This window comes from Uloborus diversus, chromosome 1 (genome assembly GCF_026930045.1).
Source record: "Uloborus diversus isolate 005 chromosome 1, Udiv.v.3.1, whole genome shotgun sequence".
Taxonomy (NCBI): domain Eukaryota; kingdom Metazoa; phylum Arthropoda; class Arachnida; order Araneae; family Uloboridae; genus Uloborus; species Uloborus diversus.
Window position 1 is genome coordinate 6,546,491 of NC_072731.1, and position 15,560 is coordinate 6,562,050.

Sequence of the window (15,560 nt, forward strand, 5' to 3'; positions counted from 1 at the left end):
AGCCAAATCATTTTTCATTACTTCGTATACTTTGAGTTTTTCTTTAAAATCATTTATATCGCGCGCTCCATAAAGAATTGTTTTATTTTCCGGTTTATCTTGAATTCCCTTTATTACATAACTGATAAGAGATATGTCATCAATACGTCCAGAAAGAGCCAATTGTTTCATCTTTAAAAAATATTCTTGCGTAGTCTCAGAATGTCGCATTTTACGCTCGCTCATTAAACTATGAAGCGAAGCCGAATTAACTTGTGTGGAATATTCGCTGATTAGCGCTTTCTTTAATTTTTCATAAGAATTAATATTTTGTTCGGTGTTGATAAATAATGCGGCATTTCCTCCAAAACAGCGTTTAGCAAAAATAAAATTTTGAACTTCAGTAAGGTTAAATAACTTAGAAACACTTTCAAAAGTTTCTACCCAAGAAGAAATGTTCTCATGCGGTTCTGCATTAAATTTCGGCAGGGAGTGTTCAATATCAGAATAATGTAAAAGATAGCTCGTAGCCAAAACATTGCCTGAATCAGAATAATTAATTACAGGCGGCGGTGCTACTTTGTTTTCAATTCCCGCAGATAAATCGTCACTAATAACTTCCTCGTTCTGACCGGACTGCTGATGATCCGAGAATGAGTCATCTTCTGACTGGGAATGGTGTTCGTCAAGCTCTGACAGCGAAGAAATATCTGTCAGAAAGGAGAGAATGCTTTTTGCTAACTCAGATTTATTTCCTTCCAAGGGAATGTTCAAAAAATTTGCAATAGTTATTATTTCGTTAAGAGAAAAATTTTTCTCAATGTCTTTTAATTTATTTTTGAATTCATCTGATTCTGGGTTGTATTCAAATCCCGTAAAATTTCTTAAGCGCTTTCTATTGGAACTATCCCCGTTATTAGAAAATATAAAACGGTGGAGAAGCACTATTTTTTCTCGCTTAAAGTTTCTGAGCGCAAAGTCAATGTTTTTAATCTCTTTCAACTGCATATTTGAAGAAAATAAATTCACTCACCCCTTTTCCGGATGCTTGAAATCAGATTATCCAACAAAGAATTTAAGATAGTTCACCAGGAACAGTCACATTTGACTCAGTTCTCTTTTTTTTTTTTTTGCAATTTTTCGGAGACAGTTAGTATCAATCAGTTTTCCGGTTAATCACACTTGCAAACATTATAGTCCAAAATAATTTTCGTGTAGGCGTTCATTCATATCCATATCCCACTTCTGAATTTTTTGTGGGAGCCGAGCTACTGGTAATAACTATGAAAATGCTTGTATTCACTTATAGAAGCACTCATTGATGACATAGTTTTAGCTACTAAACATTTAATGATAACTAAACTACACATAACTAATATTTACAAAAATGATTACAATGCAGAAGTGCAGCCGTCTTGCTGCTCGTCTTTACAAACGTCTTACGTCTTTCGTCTCCTCAAAGTTATTCACTAATCAAAAAGTTTTACCGCCCTTGGCGCTGTTCGTTTTGTCGCCGGACTCTACGTCGTCATCTCTTGGCGAGTTTTACATACAAGAAAGCTAAATTGTATGAAGGGCTGTGCAAGTGTACCAGGGTGTACCAGAGTCGGCACCACATATATATATTTTCTTTTTTGAAACACAGTTTTCTAAAACATAAATGCAAAAAAAAAAAAAAGAAAGAAAGAAGAAAGAACTTGTTTCAAAGGATAGCTATTATTTAATAATACACTGCTTGACAATTGCTAAGGAACAATTATGTTTTTTGGAATAGTTAAGAATAGATAATGATTAAAGAAACAGAACAATATATGTAGTTAGTAGGGAGGATGTGCCTTTATTATAAGTACAAAATAATATAGATATTACTGCATCAATGAAGTAAAAACTTAAAAATAAAAAAATAATCCTACTTAAATGATTTTCACGCAACCATAAAAAAATGATCTAGATCAGAATAATGGGGACATGAGTACCTTAATATGATAAATGATTACCAGGGATACTGATGCACAATTTACATCTGTTTTCCATACTCCCCACTAATTATTGAGGAGTGCTTGGGGGATGTTTTCCCACTCCTCTCTCAATGCAGATTTGAGTTCTTGTACTGTTCTGGGTGGGACGGTTCTTCGCGCAACACGTCTGCCAAGAGCCTCCCAGGCAAGTTCAATTGGATTTAAATCTGGAAAGTAAGCAGGCCACCGCATACGGAGAATGTTTTCACTTTGCAGTGTGTCTGACACTTCAATGCTGCAGTGTGACCGTGTATCGTCGTCCATTAAAAGAAAGCCTGGACCTACAGCTCCCCTAAAAAGATGAACACGGTCCAGCATAAAATATCTGAAATACATTTGCGACGTATCGCTTTCTTATTCAAAAATGTGAAGCGGTGTTCTGCTATTGAGCATGATGCCTGCTCACACCATGACGTCTGGGCCGTACCCGATCACGTTCGCAGACAAATTTTTGTGCAGAACGTGTTCCATGCTCTCTCCACAGTAGTTGGTGACCAGAATCACTTGCCACACTGAAACTAGATTCGTCAGAGAACATCCCTCTAGACCAATTTTGATGATCTCACCAACATGTTCCTTACACCAGTTTAATCTCTCTCGACGATGCCGTGGTTGAACTTGGATGCAACGTACGGGCTTCCTTGCATACAAACCAACATTATTTACTCGCCGTGAGATGGTTCTTTCAGAAACATGCGTACTGGTAGCGGTTGTTATATTTGCAGCTATCTGTCCAAGAGTGAAATTCTGTTTCTTTTTGCCACGAGGGCTACATAGCGATCTTCTGAAGGTGTGGTGCTCCTACTATGACCCCCGGCATGCTTTTGCAAAACATTTCCACCTTCAGCGGCCGTCTTTAATCGGGAGATGGCACTTTTTTGTATACCCATTGCAGCAGCCACAGTGGTGACACTTTGACCTGCTTCCAGTCGTCCAACGGCTCGTCCACGATCGTAGATACTCAAATGATGTCTTGTTGACATTTTACTCTTAAGTATTTCAAGAACCAAACAGAATTTCTGAGAAAAACCTTTTTTAACATCCAGCACTATTTTTGTTAAAAACCAAACAGTGTAAATTTTCGTATGAATCTTGAGCGTGCACGCACTGTCTTTTATGCAGATAACGAGTCTTGGTCTACCACACCATCTGAACTTTAATTTATTTCCATTGGCCAGGTGGTTGAGATAGAAATTTGCATAAATCACTTGTTCCTTAGCAATTGTCAAGCAGTGTATAAGAAACATCCATGATAAAGCAATTTCTCATTGATAATTATTTAAAAGTTATTTTCTTTTTTACTTGCTTTTCATATAGAAAACTGAATAAATAAATTAAAACATTCAAAAGTGAATGATATGTAATGCTTTGTTTTTCTTGATTATTCTGTTAGGCTGGGATAAGCATTCGTATGGCTATCATGGCGATGATGGTCACAGCTTCTGCTCTAGTGGAACCGGACAGCCATATGGTCCCACTTTTACTACTGGAGATGTCATTGGCTGTGGTGTGAATCTCATCGATAATACCTGCTTTTATACCAAAAATGGTCATCATCTGGGCATTGCTTTCACAGATCTCCCTGTGAGTATCTTTTTAAATGTTAATTTTCTGACCATTAACACAATCAAAATTTACCCTCTGGATTATAAGTCTTTACATGTACATAGTCGACCATATTCGAATTGGCAATATGTGTTCCAGGACAAGGATTCTGAGGGGGTTGACCCAAAATTCCTCTTTGCTGTGCCCTTTTTTCTGACAGTTAATTTAATGAAATTACTTTACTATGTGTGTTCATTCTTTTATCATAAAAGTCTGAATAGCTGAATTGATGTCTCATATTTTCCAGAGATGCAGAATACTGAGGAATGTTTAGAGGAAAACAAAAGTTGACGGTTGATATTCATTATTGTATGTTTTGCCGATTATGTTTTTCATATTGTTCATTTTACAACACGCTGATTGATTCATTAAAGCAATACCCCACATAAAATTTAAAAAACGTTTTGCATTTTTGCCCATTATATGCAGGGTGCTTTCACAATGTACACCTCAAAAGTCATAGATTTCGATCACAGTCAAAATTTAAAATATCATGATTTTCAGTAAAAGATGCTCAAAAAAACATGGGTGCAAGACCTTCCGTCTCAAGGCAAATTTCCGTCTTGACAAAATTGCAGAAACAGAGCAGGCCAGAAAGAATGTTTTGATGACTTTCCTCCACCACGGTCTTGTTTTGTTATAAACGTGCTTTTGAAGGTGTAGCTTTTAGACTCTTGCCATTTGACTTTTTTTTAAGTTTTTCTGTTATTAGCAATTAGCTGATTGATTACAAGCCTCAAATTTGCTCGCTGTTTTCGCTAATTTTTAGAATTAGCCTCCTTTCATCTCTAATTTAAAATTTAATCTCTTTTCTTACTATTTTTGGTCATTCTTTCCCCTTTTATTCATTTCTGATTTTCTTGCTGACAAGAGCAAATAAATGTTAACGCTGATGCTTATACTCTTGTCTTTTCGCGGCTGGAGCAGAAGGCAGCCACAGACTGGGAAAACAGGAATTATCAGTGATTTTAAAAATTCAATAAAAAACAGAATTTGGGGGAAAAAATCAATGAAAATCTCAAACTGTTTTGAAATAACGATAGCCAATGTTTTAAATTTCAAACCTTGCATTTTTTGTATTTTATTGTTGAATAACGATCCAAACTTGATGAATCACTAAGTTCTAATGTCTTTCAATCTAAGACTTGCTAGAATAGAGGAAGGGATGGAAGGAAGAAAACAAGAAAAATAATGCCAGTACGCTTGCAAAAAAAACGCTGCTCTTTCACGAGCATGGGTCTGCAAAGTTTCTTTTCATAGTAAAGTCTCATAACGTTTGTGTCTTTGATAATTTAAGAGCGATGGTGGCTCTAGAAAAAACAAAAGAAGCAAGAAATGGTTCAAGATGTCTTCTTTGCTAATTTTTAGAAACTTAAGTCCTTAAAAATGTTTAAGCTGTCTTTAGTAACTAAAAGTAGAAGGGGGGAGGGGGACTTAAAAAAAAAATCCTCAAATAAAGTCTTAAAAACACTAATTTAGGCAATTTCTGGTAGACTTATGGAAAATTTTTTTGTTCGGGTTTTCTAACCTGAAAATTTTCCTAATCGGAAGTATTAAAAGAAACTCGTAATTTTGGCTACATTTGGCTGTGGGTGTTCAGGACCCTCTCTTGCAAAATGTTCGTAACTGAAGTTTTAAAACTTTTAAGCTGTTTATGGTAATGACCGGACAGAGAGGGATTTTGTCTGCAGACAAAATTTTAAAATGAGTCTTAAAACAAAAATTTTGAGCCATCTTTAGTGAATGTAGGGGTGAGGGTTTATGGAAAAGGACATTTTTAGAAAAAGTTGGGAGGAGGGGGGGGGGGGGAATACATGATCCTTGAGCAAATATGATTTGTTAGCCATCAGAGTTCATTTATATTGAAATAACTGGCACTCTTCTGTAAAGTCATACAATGGTTTAGAGTTGTTGGATGTTAGACTGGTTTGAGTTTATGGATCCATATGGTTTAAACTGAAGTTTTTGTTATCTTTTGTCTCATTATAAAATGATAAAATGTTATTTAGATTTTACGGAAATTATCGTGTTGTAATATGTGGAGCTAAATACTTCTTTCTGCAATATTTTTGACCTTACAAAATGTATATGTCTACATTTCTTATTTTCTCTATCTAGCCTAACCTGTATCCTACTGTTGGTCTTCAAACTCCAGGTGAAGTAGTGGATGCTAACTTTGGCCAGTCTCCATTTGTTTTTGATATTGAAGACATGATGAAGGTAATTCAACCTGTATTAAAGAAATAAATACTACATGATAGTCCAAAATAATATTAAATAATTTTTATTTCATTTATTTTTTGTAATTTTTATGAATCTTTACTATTGTCTGTTAAATGTTTGTCATGTTATGTAGTAATCTTGTAGGTCATTCCACGTCAAATCAGTAGAATTTTCGGCAAAATCTTACCTCACCCACTGAAATTTGATACAGAGGTAGCGTTTATATAGACATAGAAAAATGTAATTTTTTTTCTTTTTTTGAAAAATACAAAACTGTTTTTGAAGATACAGTGCTGTAAAATTACCAAAAATAGGTCAAAATATGATCCAATTTTCAAAATATTCTAGAATCTTTTCTAATTAAGATAGAGTGCTGAACCAGGTGTCATTTGACATCCTTTTAAATGACCTTTCCAAAAGTTTAGTTTAAATAAATTTAACTTTAAACTTTAAATTTCTCAAATTGCACCACTTTAATTTTCTTTAAATTTTTTTTGAAAAATGTTTATGCATTACTCAAATGACTAGAAGTTTCAAGGTGGGATCACAATTGGTTCATGTTGAAAATATTTCATTGAATATAGCATTGTTGGATTAAAAACACAACCATCTCATAATCAGCATGTTTTAAGTAGATTAAGACAATTAAGTAGATTAAGTAGTGTTTTAAGTAGATAACCCAAGGCATGAAATTAATTCTATTTGAGTTGAATAGTGCCAAGTAACTGATTGCAAGAGTGTTTCCTTGTTTTGAGTTCTTGTAGGTGTTTGTGGAAGGGGTAGGAAGGAATTTTTATTGTTATTATTTGTAAAAATTATTTATTCATTTGTTTGCAAAATTTATTTTCATTTTAAACCTGCTGAATAGCACTGATAAATGTGGATAAAAGTTTGAAAGTAAAATCACTTAATATTTTAAATACAGTAAAACCCCTCCTAACGGACATCCCTCAAAGCAGGACACCCCTCTTATGCAGACAATTTTTTAATTCCCCAGTTCCAATGCAAATTACATTATTAAACCCCTGTCCTGCGGACACCTCTCTATTGCGGACAAAAAAAATTTGTCCCGTTAGTGTCCGCATTAGAGGGTTTTTACTGTAGATTTGTAATAGATTTTTTTAAAAAATAACTTAATAAAACTATTGGAACAAATATTTTATTCTATGAAATGTTTCTTTTTCAATTTATTTTTTATTTGATAAATTTTATGGCTTTGTAATTGATACGTACTCCAAAAGGGGAGTCAGAGGGGTGGGGAAATTGAATAAAATTGAGTTATTAGTCATATGAATGATAATTTGCTGAATTAAAGAAATACTATAAGTTAACTGCTTAACAATTATTAAGATATACACAAGATTTAAAGAGAAAGATGAAAAGGTTAATCAAACTAAAAATTTTGTTACCATGTCTTGCTAAATTTTTATTAAGGCATTACTAAGCAAAAATGACCAAAATTGTACGCATCCAGTCATGTTTTGTATGCGAAAAATCTTGATCAAAAGATGGGCAGGTCTAGATATATTTCGTGAAAACCTTTTTGTGTTTCAAGCTCAGCATTCAATCCGATTAGCTCTGAATCACATATGTCTTTCATTGAAACTGACCGAGGAAAAAGTGAATATGCTGAGTTTCAGTTATATTATAGTAAGGGAAAGGAAATTGAAATTTTAATTTTTAAGTCTTAATTAATTGTATGGGCCTAAAATTAATGTATTTTGTAATATTAAAAATTGTTGAAATTTATCAAGTTTTATCAAAATTGGGTTTATGAAGATACTTGACTATGCAGGAAGATAACATGGTAAGACATAAAAGAAATTAAGATATGTTTCCAAATGGATGACAGAGAAAAGCTGTAAAATTCAATAAAATACCAAAATTTATTAATTGTGCCTATTGAAAAAAAAGATAAAAGAATTAGGCCATCCAGCTGAAGGTATAAAAGGTTCTAAAGATATGGAACAAAATTTTACTATAAGGACTCTGAAACTATTAAAGTATTAAATGCTTCAAAACAAAAATTGGGAGAATCCCCTATTGATAAAAGAAAATCAGAAAGTTTAGATCAAATAATATCAAAAGAGATCAGTTTTTCATTGAAATGCAAAAACACCTTCATAAATGCATAAACACCTTCGGAAAGTGAGACTGAAGCAAATGGAGAAAGAATTTTTAAGATTCTAAAAATTTAATTTTCTAAATCAGGCCTGAGTCACGGAGTATGAAAAATTATGCGATGTTTTAAAGCTCCTATTTACGTGATGAGGAAATGGGGGGGGGGACTGCTATTAAATAAAGGTATCCTATCCCAACAACTTGGGAAAAGTCTTCCAATTAAAACTGCTGAAAACTTACAGGCCTTTTATAAATGGGAGGAAATAAGCTGAATACACTACCAGGAGTCAAATATTGTATATCCATGCAAACATATAATAGGGAAAAAGAAAAGCATCCCAAAGTTTGGTTATCTGCAATTTGAGTTTTACATAAGAAAAAAATTCTATTTAAAGGTAAATTTTATTTTTGTAATGCCCCAAAACCCACAAAAATTTTAAGATACTGATCGAGAATTTGATTATCTAATACCAGTAGTTTAAAAACTAAGAGTAATTTTACTTTCAAACCTTTACCCAAATTTATCAAATTTATACAACAAAATAAAAAAACACTAAATTTCAGAAAAATAATATCAAATCAAATATCCCCCCCCCCTTCACAAAGGCACAAAAGAGCACTCTTACTTGCAATCAGATACTTGTCACCATCAAACTCTAACAGAATTAATTTTATGCCTTGGATCTTTCTCTACTTAAAACATGCTGTATTATGTAATGATAGTGTTTTAGGTCCACCAATGCTATATTCAATGAAATATTTCAACATGAACCCATTGTGATCCCACCTTTAAACTTCTACAGCCATTTCAATAATGCATAAACATTTTTAAAAGAGTTTTCAAGAAAATTTAGGTGGTGCATTTGGAGAAATTTAAAATTTAAATTTAAATTGCAATTAAATTGAAATAAATTATTTTCAGACCTGATCATTTTGCATATCATTGGAAAGACCATCAAATAGGCAGTCAAATGGCACTTGTTTCAGCTCTCTATCTCAGCGGTTCCCAACCTTTTTGATTGTGCGGCCCACCAGTTTTGTAGAAAACACGATTAAGGCCCACAAACTACTATACATTACTTGCACAGCCAAAATTTACTATCTGGAGGGTGCCTGTTCATAACTGTACTTAAGTGTGAATAATATACCGTATTAGGACTGAAAGTGCGTTAAAAACAAGAGTTCTGGCTCCCTTTATATTGCATTACATATATAAATACACTGCACAAAAACAATTTTCAAAATATTTTTCAAGGAAGAAAATAACTTTATTGCATTCACTTAGCTGGCATAGCTGTAAGGAAACTCAAAAACAAGTCCTCAAAGTTAAAGCTCCATGGGATTTTTGGCATTGTCTTTCCTCTACGATGGAGTTGATATCTGGATTGAAACTGGATGATTTTAGTCTCAAATAATTCGCAACATTCAATGCATTTCTATATTTTTTTTTTTTTAAACTGCAATGAAAAGTCTCATTCAAATAGGTAGGTTGTCGAAAAACCCCTCAAGTGCCTCAATTCATTTTTGCCAGAGTTCAGCAAAAGAGGATCATTTTTAACTTGAAGCTTGAATCTAATACTAGCTTCTTTGGCAATTTTCATTAAAGAAGTTTCTGATTTATTAGGTTTCATCTCTTCAATTTTAGGGGAAAGTTCCTAAAAGTGAATTTTCGCGAAAAACGGAAATTAAGACTACAAGTTTTATCTTGATTCAGATTCCCGACCAGTGTCCACGGCCCAGTAACACGCTGTTCGCGGCCCACTTGTGGGCCGGGGCCCATGGGTTGGGAACCGCTGCTCTATCTTAATTAGAAAAGATTCTAGGTCATTTGAAAATTGAGTCATTCACGTGTTTTATTCTATTTTTGATATTTCTACAGCGCTGTATCTTCAAAAGTGTTTTGTATTTTCCAGAAAAAAATTACATTTATCTATGTCTAAATGAACACTACTGTCCTCTGTACTGAATTTCATCAAAATCTGAGAGGGTGAGGTAAAATCAATGTGTTGATTTGGCACGGAATGATCCTTGTACTGTTTGAATTTTGTTTAAGTTTGGGCATCTTGCATTCAAAACCCTTGGTTTTTATTCTAAATAAATTTATATTTGATCTTTTAAAAAACTTATTGAAAATTTATTTTCTTACTACTCAAGGTTATGAGCTTTACTTAAACTCCCTTAGAAATTTTTAATGCTCAATTTTAGGAGGCAGTTTAAAATTATTATGGCTATTTATGAGTAGTCAATGCTCAGTGATGTGGATCGGGCAAACCCTGTGGGGTAGGTAAATATGTTTTTCGTATTTCCCCGGGTATTTACCCAAATCTTGGGTAAATATCAAAAACTGGGTATTTTTTAAAAGTAAAAGGTGAATAATTGATGATTTTTTTTTCTAAATATGAAATTAACTGTATAATTGATATATACATATGTAGTATACAGTTTATACTATTTTTATTAAAAATTTTGTTAAAATTATTAGAAAATAAATTGTGAACTGGCTCTCTTGCAGTCTAAAAAAAAAAAAAATGTTGGTAGTTCAATTCACCTTGCAGATTTTACAACTAAATTGTCTGAAACAATCCAACCTACTTGATGGTTTACCTTTTGTTTATGAAGGACAGAAGCATTTGAAATTAGGTAGCGTTCTGCTCAAGACATAGGATTGTTTATCATAAGATTGTGGGAAAATTAAGAGAGCATGAATTTACTAGTATGTTGTGGAATATTGTGAGGAGCAACTGTTGAAGTAGTTTAGCACATTTTAAATGCATTAATTGCATCGACTGCAGAAGAAAGAACTTTCAACATTTTCAGTTAGATTTACAATAAAAAAAGTTTTAAAAAAAAATCTGACAGAATAGCTAAGCTCAAATATCTGTCCTATAATTGGAAGCAGCTACATTACAAAAGGGGTGACAATACGAAAGGTATAAGAACTAGAAATAAATGAAAGAGCTATTACTCAAACAATTGAGCAATTATTTATAAGTGAAAAATTTCTTAGGCTAAAAAAAAGGTAACTTGTGCAATTCAAAATCAAAGTCAGACTCTAAAATCTTTAAATGAATCCATAGTTTGCTCTTAAAGTGAGCAAAAACTCGTAATATGTTTTACTTATTACTTTCAAAAAGATACATTTTAAGTTAAGATCTCTTATGCCTTTACTTTAATTGCTTCTTTTTTTTTTAAATAATAGTTTAAGAATTTTTTGAACAAGGTTGTTCCTGCAATGGTTTTAAAGATGTTTGTAATAGCATCGCAATTCCCTTTTAATTCTTGCTATCACCGATTCTGTTTTCCACTCTTCCAATTCTCTTTCTTCTCCATTTAAAATCCAAACTTAACATTCTTTCCTTTTGAATTTACCACACCTGTTCTTATTTTTAAAGTTGGCAATTATATTATTACAAAAAAAAAAAAGGTAGATATTTAAAGATTTGCACATGAAAAATGAATGATGTTGTATAATATTTGTATTTCCTGCTCTATTATTTTAGGTCTATAAAATTAAAAATTTGTAAGAAGGATTCAAATGTTTAGCTTTCCTTCACATTCAATATACTATATACATATTGCAGTATCATTTTTCATAAGTATGGGTATTCTGTGTGAAGAGAGCTCACTGGAAAATAAATACCCGGGTATTTTACGTCACTGGTCATGCTCTCCTTTCAAGCACTATGTAGTTGAGTGAAATGTTACATATTCGAGTTGTCTAAATGGCACCATTATCTTTGAAATTTCTGTCAAAATTCACAAAATTTTGTATCAATCTGTGGACAAAGGAGCATGTAATTGTCAGTATATTATTAAGGATATTTCATTAATGAATAATGTATCTACTTTTTTATGGCTAAATAGGAAATCCCCCCCTCCCCATCAATTCAGTTGTTAAATATAAAAGTCCAAATGAAAGCTTTAAACTATGTAAAGAATTATAATGTTTGCAAATTTAATGTTTGCTTAAAGAAAAAAACAAAGTTCAACTTTGACCTTGTAAAACTTGAAAACGAGAAAATTTGAAAATAGTTCAATAATTTTTTTTTTTTTTTTGGCAGAAAATGTCTTTTTTATTTTTTGTTAATTGTGAGATTTTAAATAGAAAGTTGCTTTCCTTTTATTTCAGAGTTACATGTATTTTTATCTAGATGTATAAGCACTCATTAAATGAAAACATTATAAAAGTTTCACTAAAACATTTCCACTAACTAATAAGTTAATAATATTGCTGTACTGTTTTAGGGAGAAGAGCCATCACATAATATTTTAGTGTTCAGGGAAAATGAATTATTTTGGATTTACATTATCAAATCTAGTATTTTCATTCAGGATACTGAAAATAAAAACTTTTTAAATTAAGAAAAAAGCATTTGCAATGTGAATATTATTGTAAATTTCTGAATACAGTATAACTTTGATTTAACAATACCTGATTTAACGATTTCCTCAATTTAATGATACATTTCAATGGTCTGGTTTGACTGCTTTGAATGTCTATGATGCTCCTCGATTCAATGATATTCTTGATTTAACGATAACTTTTTCCAGTCCCTAGACAGTCGTTAAATCAGTGTTATACTGCATGTTATTTTGTGCCAGAAATATTAAAATTTTCCATTTCTTCTGCATAGATGTAAACTTTTTCAGAAAAAAATGAGAAACTTTTTCCCTAAATTTCCAGATTTTTTCCAGGTTGTCCCCATCTTTACACACCATTTGTTTGAATATTATATGGATCATTGCATTTCCTGACCATAGTTGTATCCTGTTTTCAGATATGTTATGTCTTTTTGCATTTCCGGGCAAGTGCGATCTAACATGGGAGTTTTATTGTCAGGGTTGACACTAGGTCTCCGTTTTATGCCACTCCCATATTATTTTACTGAACCCTACTCAACAAAAGTCCATTTGCATGTAGTTTCCACAAAAGTTCCACTTAACATTTTGGTCCAGGATGGAAATCACACTTTGGGCTTTTCTCTTGTGTAAATTCGGACTGTATTATATATATTCTGTTAATGATTTAAATACAGCCAATAATGTGTCTTTTGCTGTTTAAAACATATGATTGATGTACTCTTCTGTATATTTTATTCCTCAAGGAATTAAAAAGGCGCACAAGGCTTACTATTGAAAGGTTTCCAGTTGTAGATAAGCAAGGGGAATGGCAAACTACACTCCACAGGTATGTCGTGTATATGTACATAAATTATAGTAATGTATTGAAAGGAAAAATAATAATAATTTTCAAATACTTTGTAGACTTGTTCAGACATACCTCATACATCATGGATATTGCTCATCTGCTGAAGCTTTTGCTCAAAGTACAGGACAAACTATTACTGAAGATGTCAAATCAATCAAAAATAGGCAACGTAAGTGGTATTTACAAAAATATTGTACATTAACTTCAAGAAGTGATTATCTGCCACTTCATTTCTTGCAAAGATAAATTGATGCTTAGATTTGTTCCCCCAGAGGTCACTTAAAAAAAAAAAAAAATCAAACTGCTTTTATTTTTGTGTGCTACATGAATTTTCCCTCATTCAAAGCATAATTTTTCTGAAGGAGAAAAAACTCTTATATGAAAAACGAAAATAAGTTATTCCTTGCACGTAAATCCGTATTGCAAGGAATTACCTACTGACATTTTAAAAGATAATCCATTTTTAATTTGTTCTGATATTGTAGTTAGATTCTAACTGGTTGAGATAAAGCAGAAAAAGAATAAATATATAAATTTATTCTCTTTTAGTTTTGCTCTCTTCTCCACATTAACTTGTTATTCATTGATTTTTTTTCGTGCTTTTCCATAACAAGTATCAGCTGCACTCCTGATTTAACTTCAATAATCTGAAAATTATTTTCATAAATCATTACATTTGAGTTGAATATCTAGGTTTTTGGATTCTCAACTTACTCAGGTTTAGGAAAGAATTTCTTCTCATGAATATTTAAAGGCAAATATAATATGGGGTTGGTTGGGGGAGAGAGGCTCAACACTCTAAAACTGAAATGTGTATCTTGTTTTTGTACTTTTTTACTCTGATTTCACATTTTATGACCCTCATTGGTTTTGCATACATTTGGAACTTTTTTCCATGTTATCAAACTTATCTCAAAAACATTTTTGGAAATGTTTTTTTTAGGAGTTTAAGCAACATTTTTCAAATGAGTGTTTACTGGTTAGCTTTTATTGTTATTATTTCCATATACATTAAACTTTCATGTGTAGTTTAACTCCCAGTGGCAGAAAGGCGGTGACACGACGGCGACGATGTGATGTGGCTGACAACAAAACCCTATCGCTAAACCAGCTAAAAAAATAATAAAAGTTGTCCGCAAAAAAAAAAGTCCGCACTGGGGGGGGGGGGGAAGCTGCCCACAACTGTCGGACATTATGAACTGCTTATGCAGGGAGAGAATGATCCCATACGTGATTGTTCTTTTTCAAATTGTTTACTGAAAAAGCAAATCTGAAATCAAAATAACGCATATTTCTGTGTGCAAAAAAAAAAAAAAAAAATTCTGTGATGCAAGCGATAAATAACTAACATAGTGAATAATTTTGCTTGTTTGTTTGTTTTATATCGTTAGCAGTGGTGTTGTTATAAAGTTCTCTAAAAATGCAGTGAAAGAACTTTTTCTTCCCGCTATCAGTGCATTTAAATGCGACCGATTCAAATAGGGTTACCAGTTTTAAAATTATCGCCATTTAGTGTCTGGTGTTCAACATTTGTTTTTTCACGACTCCGAATTTTCGGTGAACATGTCAGTGATATTAATAAAATTCAATATGCAGACCTGTTAAATGGCAATTTTAAAATTATTTTACTTTAATAAAAATTTTATTTACCGCGTTTTTACCGTGCTTCCCTTTGAGAATTGCAATCTCATTGCATCCGCTTTGAAAATTGAATTTTTCAAATTTTTGATGTTTAGTATGCTTTGTTAAGAGGTAAACAAATAAATTCTCCTTTTATTTTTATTGAAATCACAAAATTTAGAAGTTTTAAACAAAATCCTGAGAGTTTCAAGAGTTAAATGCTCAACTACTGATTGAATTTTATGATTTTTGTTTCAATTATTTAACAGAAATTAATATTATTAATGGAAAAAAGAAAAAATGTCACAAAAACACACAATTTGAAATTTCGTTTTACAATACCGACCCCCACGCAAAATTATTTGATTTTTCACAAAATGAATTGATTTTTCAAAAATAAAATGGATCCTTTGAAAAATCCTGGACAGTCCCCTGTTCAATAGTCCCTCTTTGCAAATGTCAGGTGCCCACCAAGGACAGGGGGTGGGGGTTCATCAGATTGCACAATTGAAACTTTTAGGGGGATGTAATTTGAGCAAGATTTTGATCTCAATTGGGGGGGGAGGTCTCGTTCTTGAGGGGGGAGTGTTTCAAAGAATTTAGGGGAGTGCGCCATCGTCTTTGGGAAGGGGGTGGTGCATCTCCTACTTTATTCCAAAAATAAGTGTTTAAAAAAGACTCGTTTATAATTTTTTTATTGAAACCACGCTCCAAATTTTGCAGACAGATTATGAAGTTCTAAAAGCTTGTCACATACAGCTTCAAAACTTTCTGCCACTGGGGTT

The 15,560-nt window shown here is 32.5% G+C and overlaps 1 protein-coding gene across 1 annotated transcript in view; it reads left to right on the forward strand.

Annotated features, from left to right (window-relative positions):
- The window catches only part of LOC129227811 (ran-binding protein 9-like), a 58,547-nt gene that overhangs the window by 22,367 nt on the left and 20,620 nt on the right, over window positions 1-15,560 (forward strand). Inside the window, exons 4-7 of the mRNA XM_054862426.1 lie at window positions 3,391-3,581; window positions 5,721-5,822; window positions 13,052-13,134; window positions 13,212-13,324. Coding sequence (XP_054718401.1) covers window positions 3,391-3,581; window positions 5,721-5,822; window positions 13,052-13,134; window positions 13,212-13,324 — 489 coding nt within the window. The remainder of the gene's footprint in view (window positions 1-3,390; window positions 3,582-5,720; window positions 5,823-13,051; window positions 13,135-13,211; window positions 13,325-15,560) is intronic.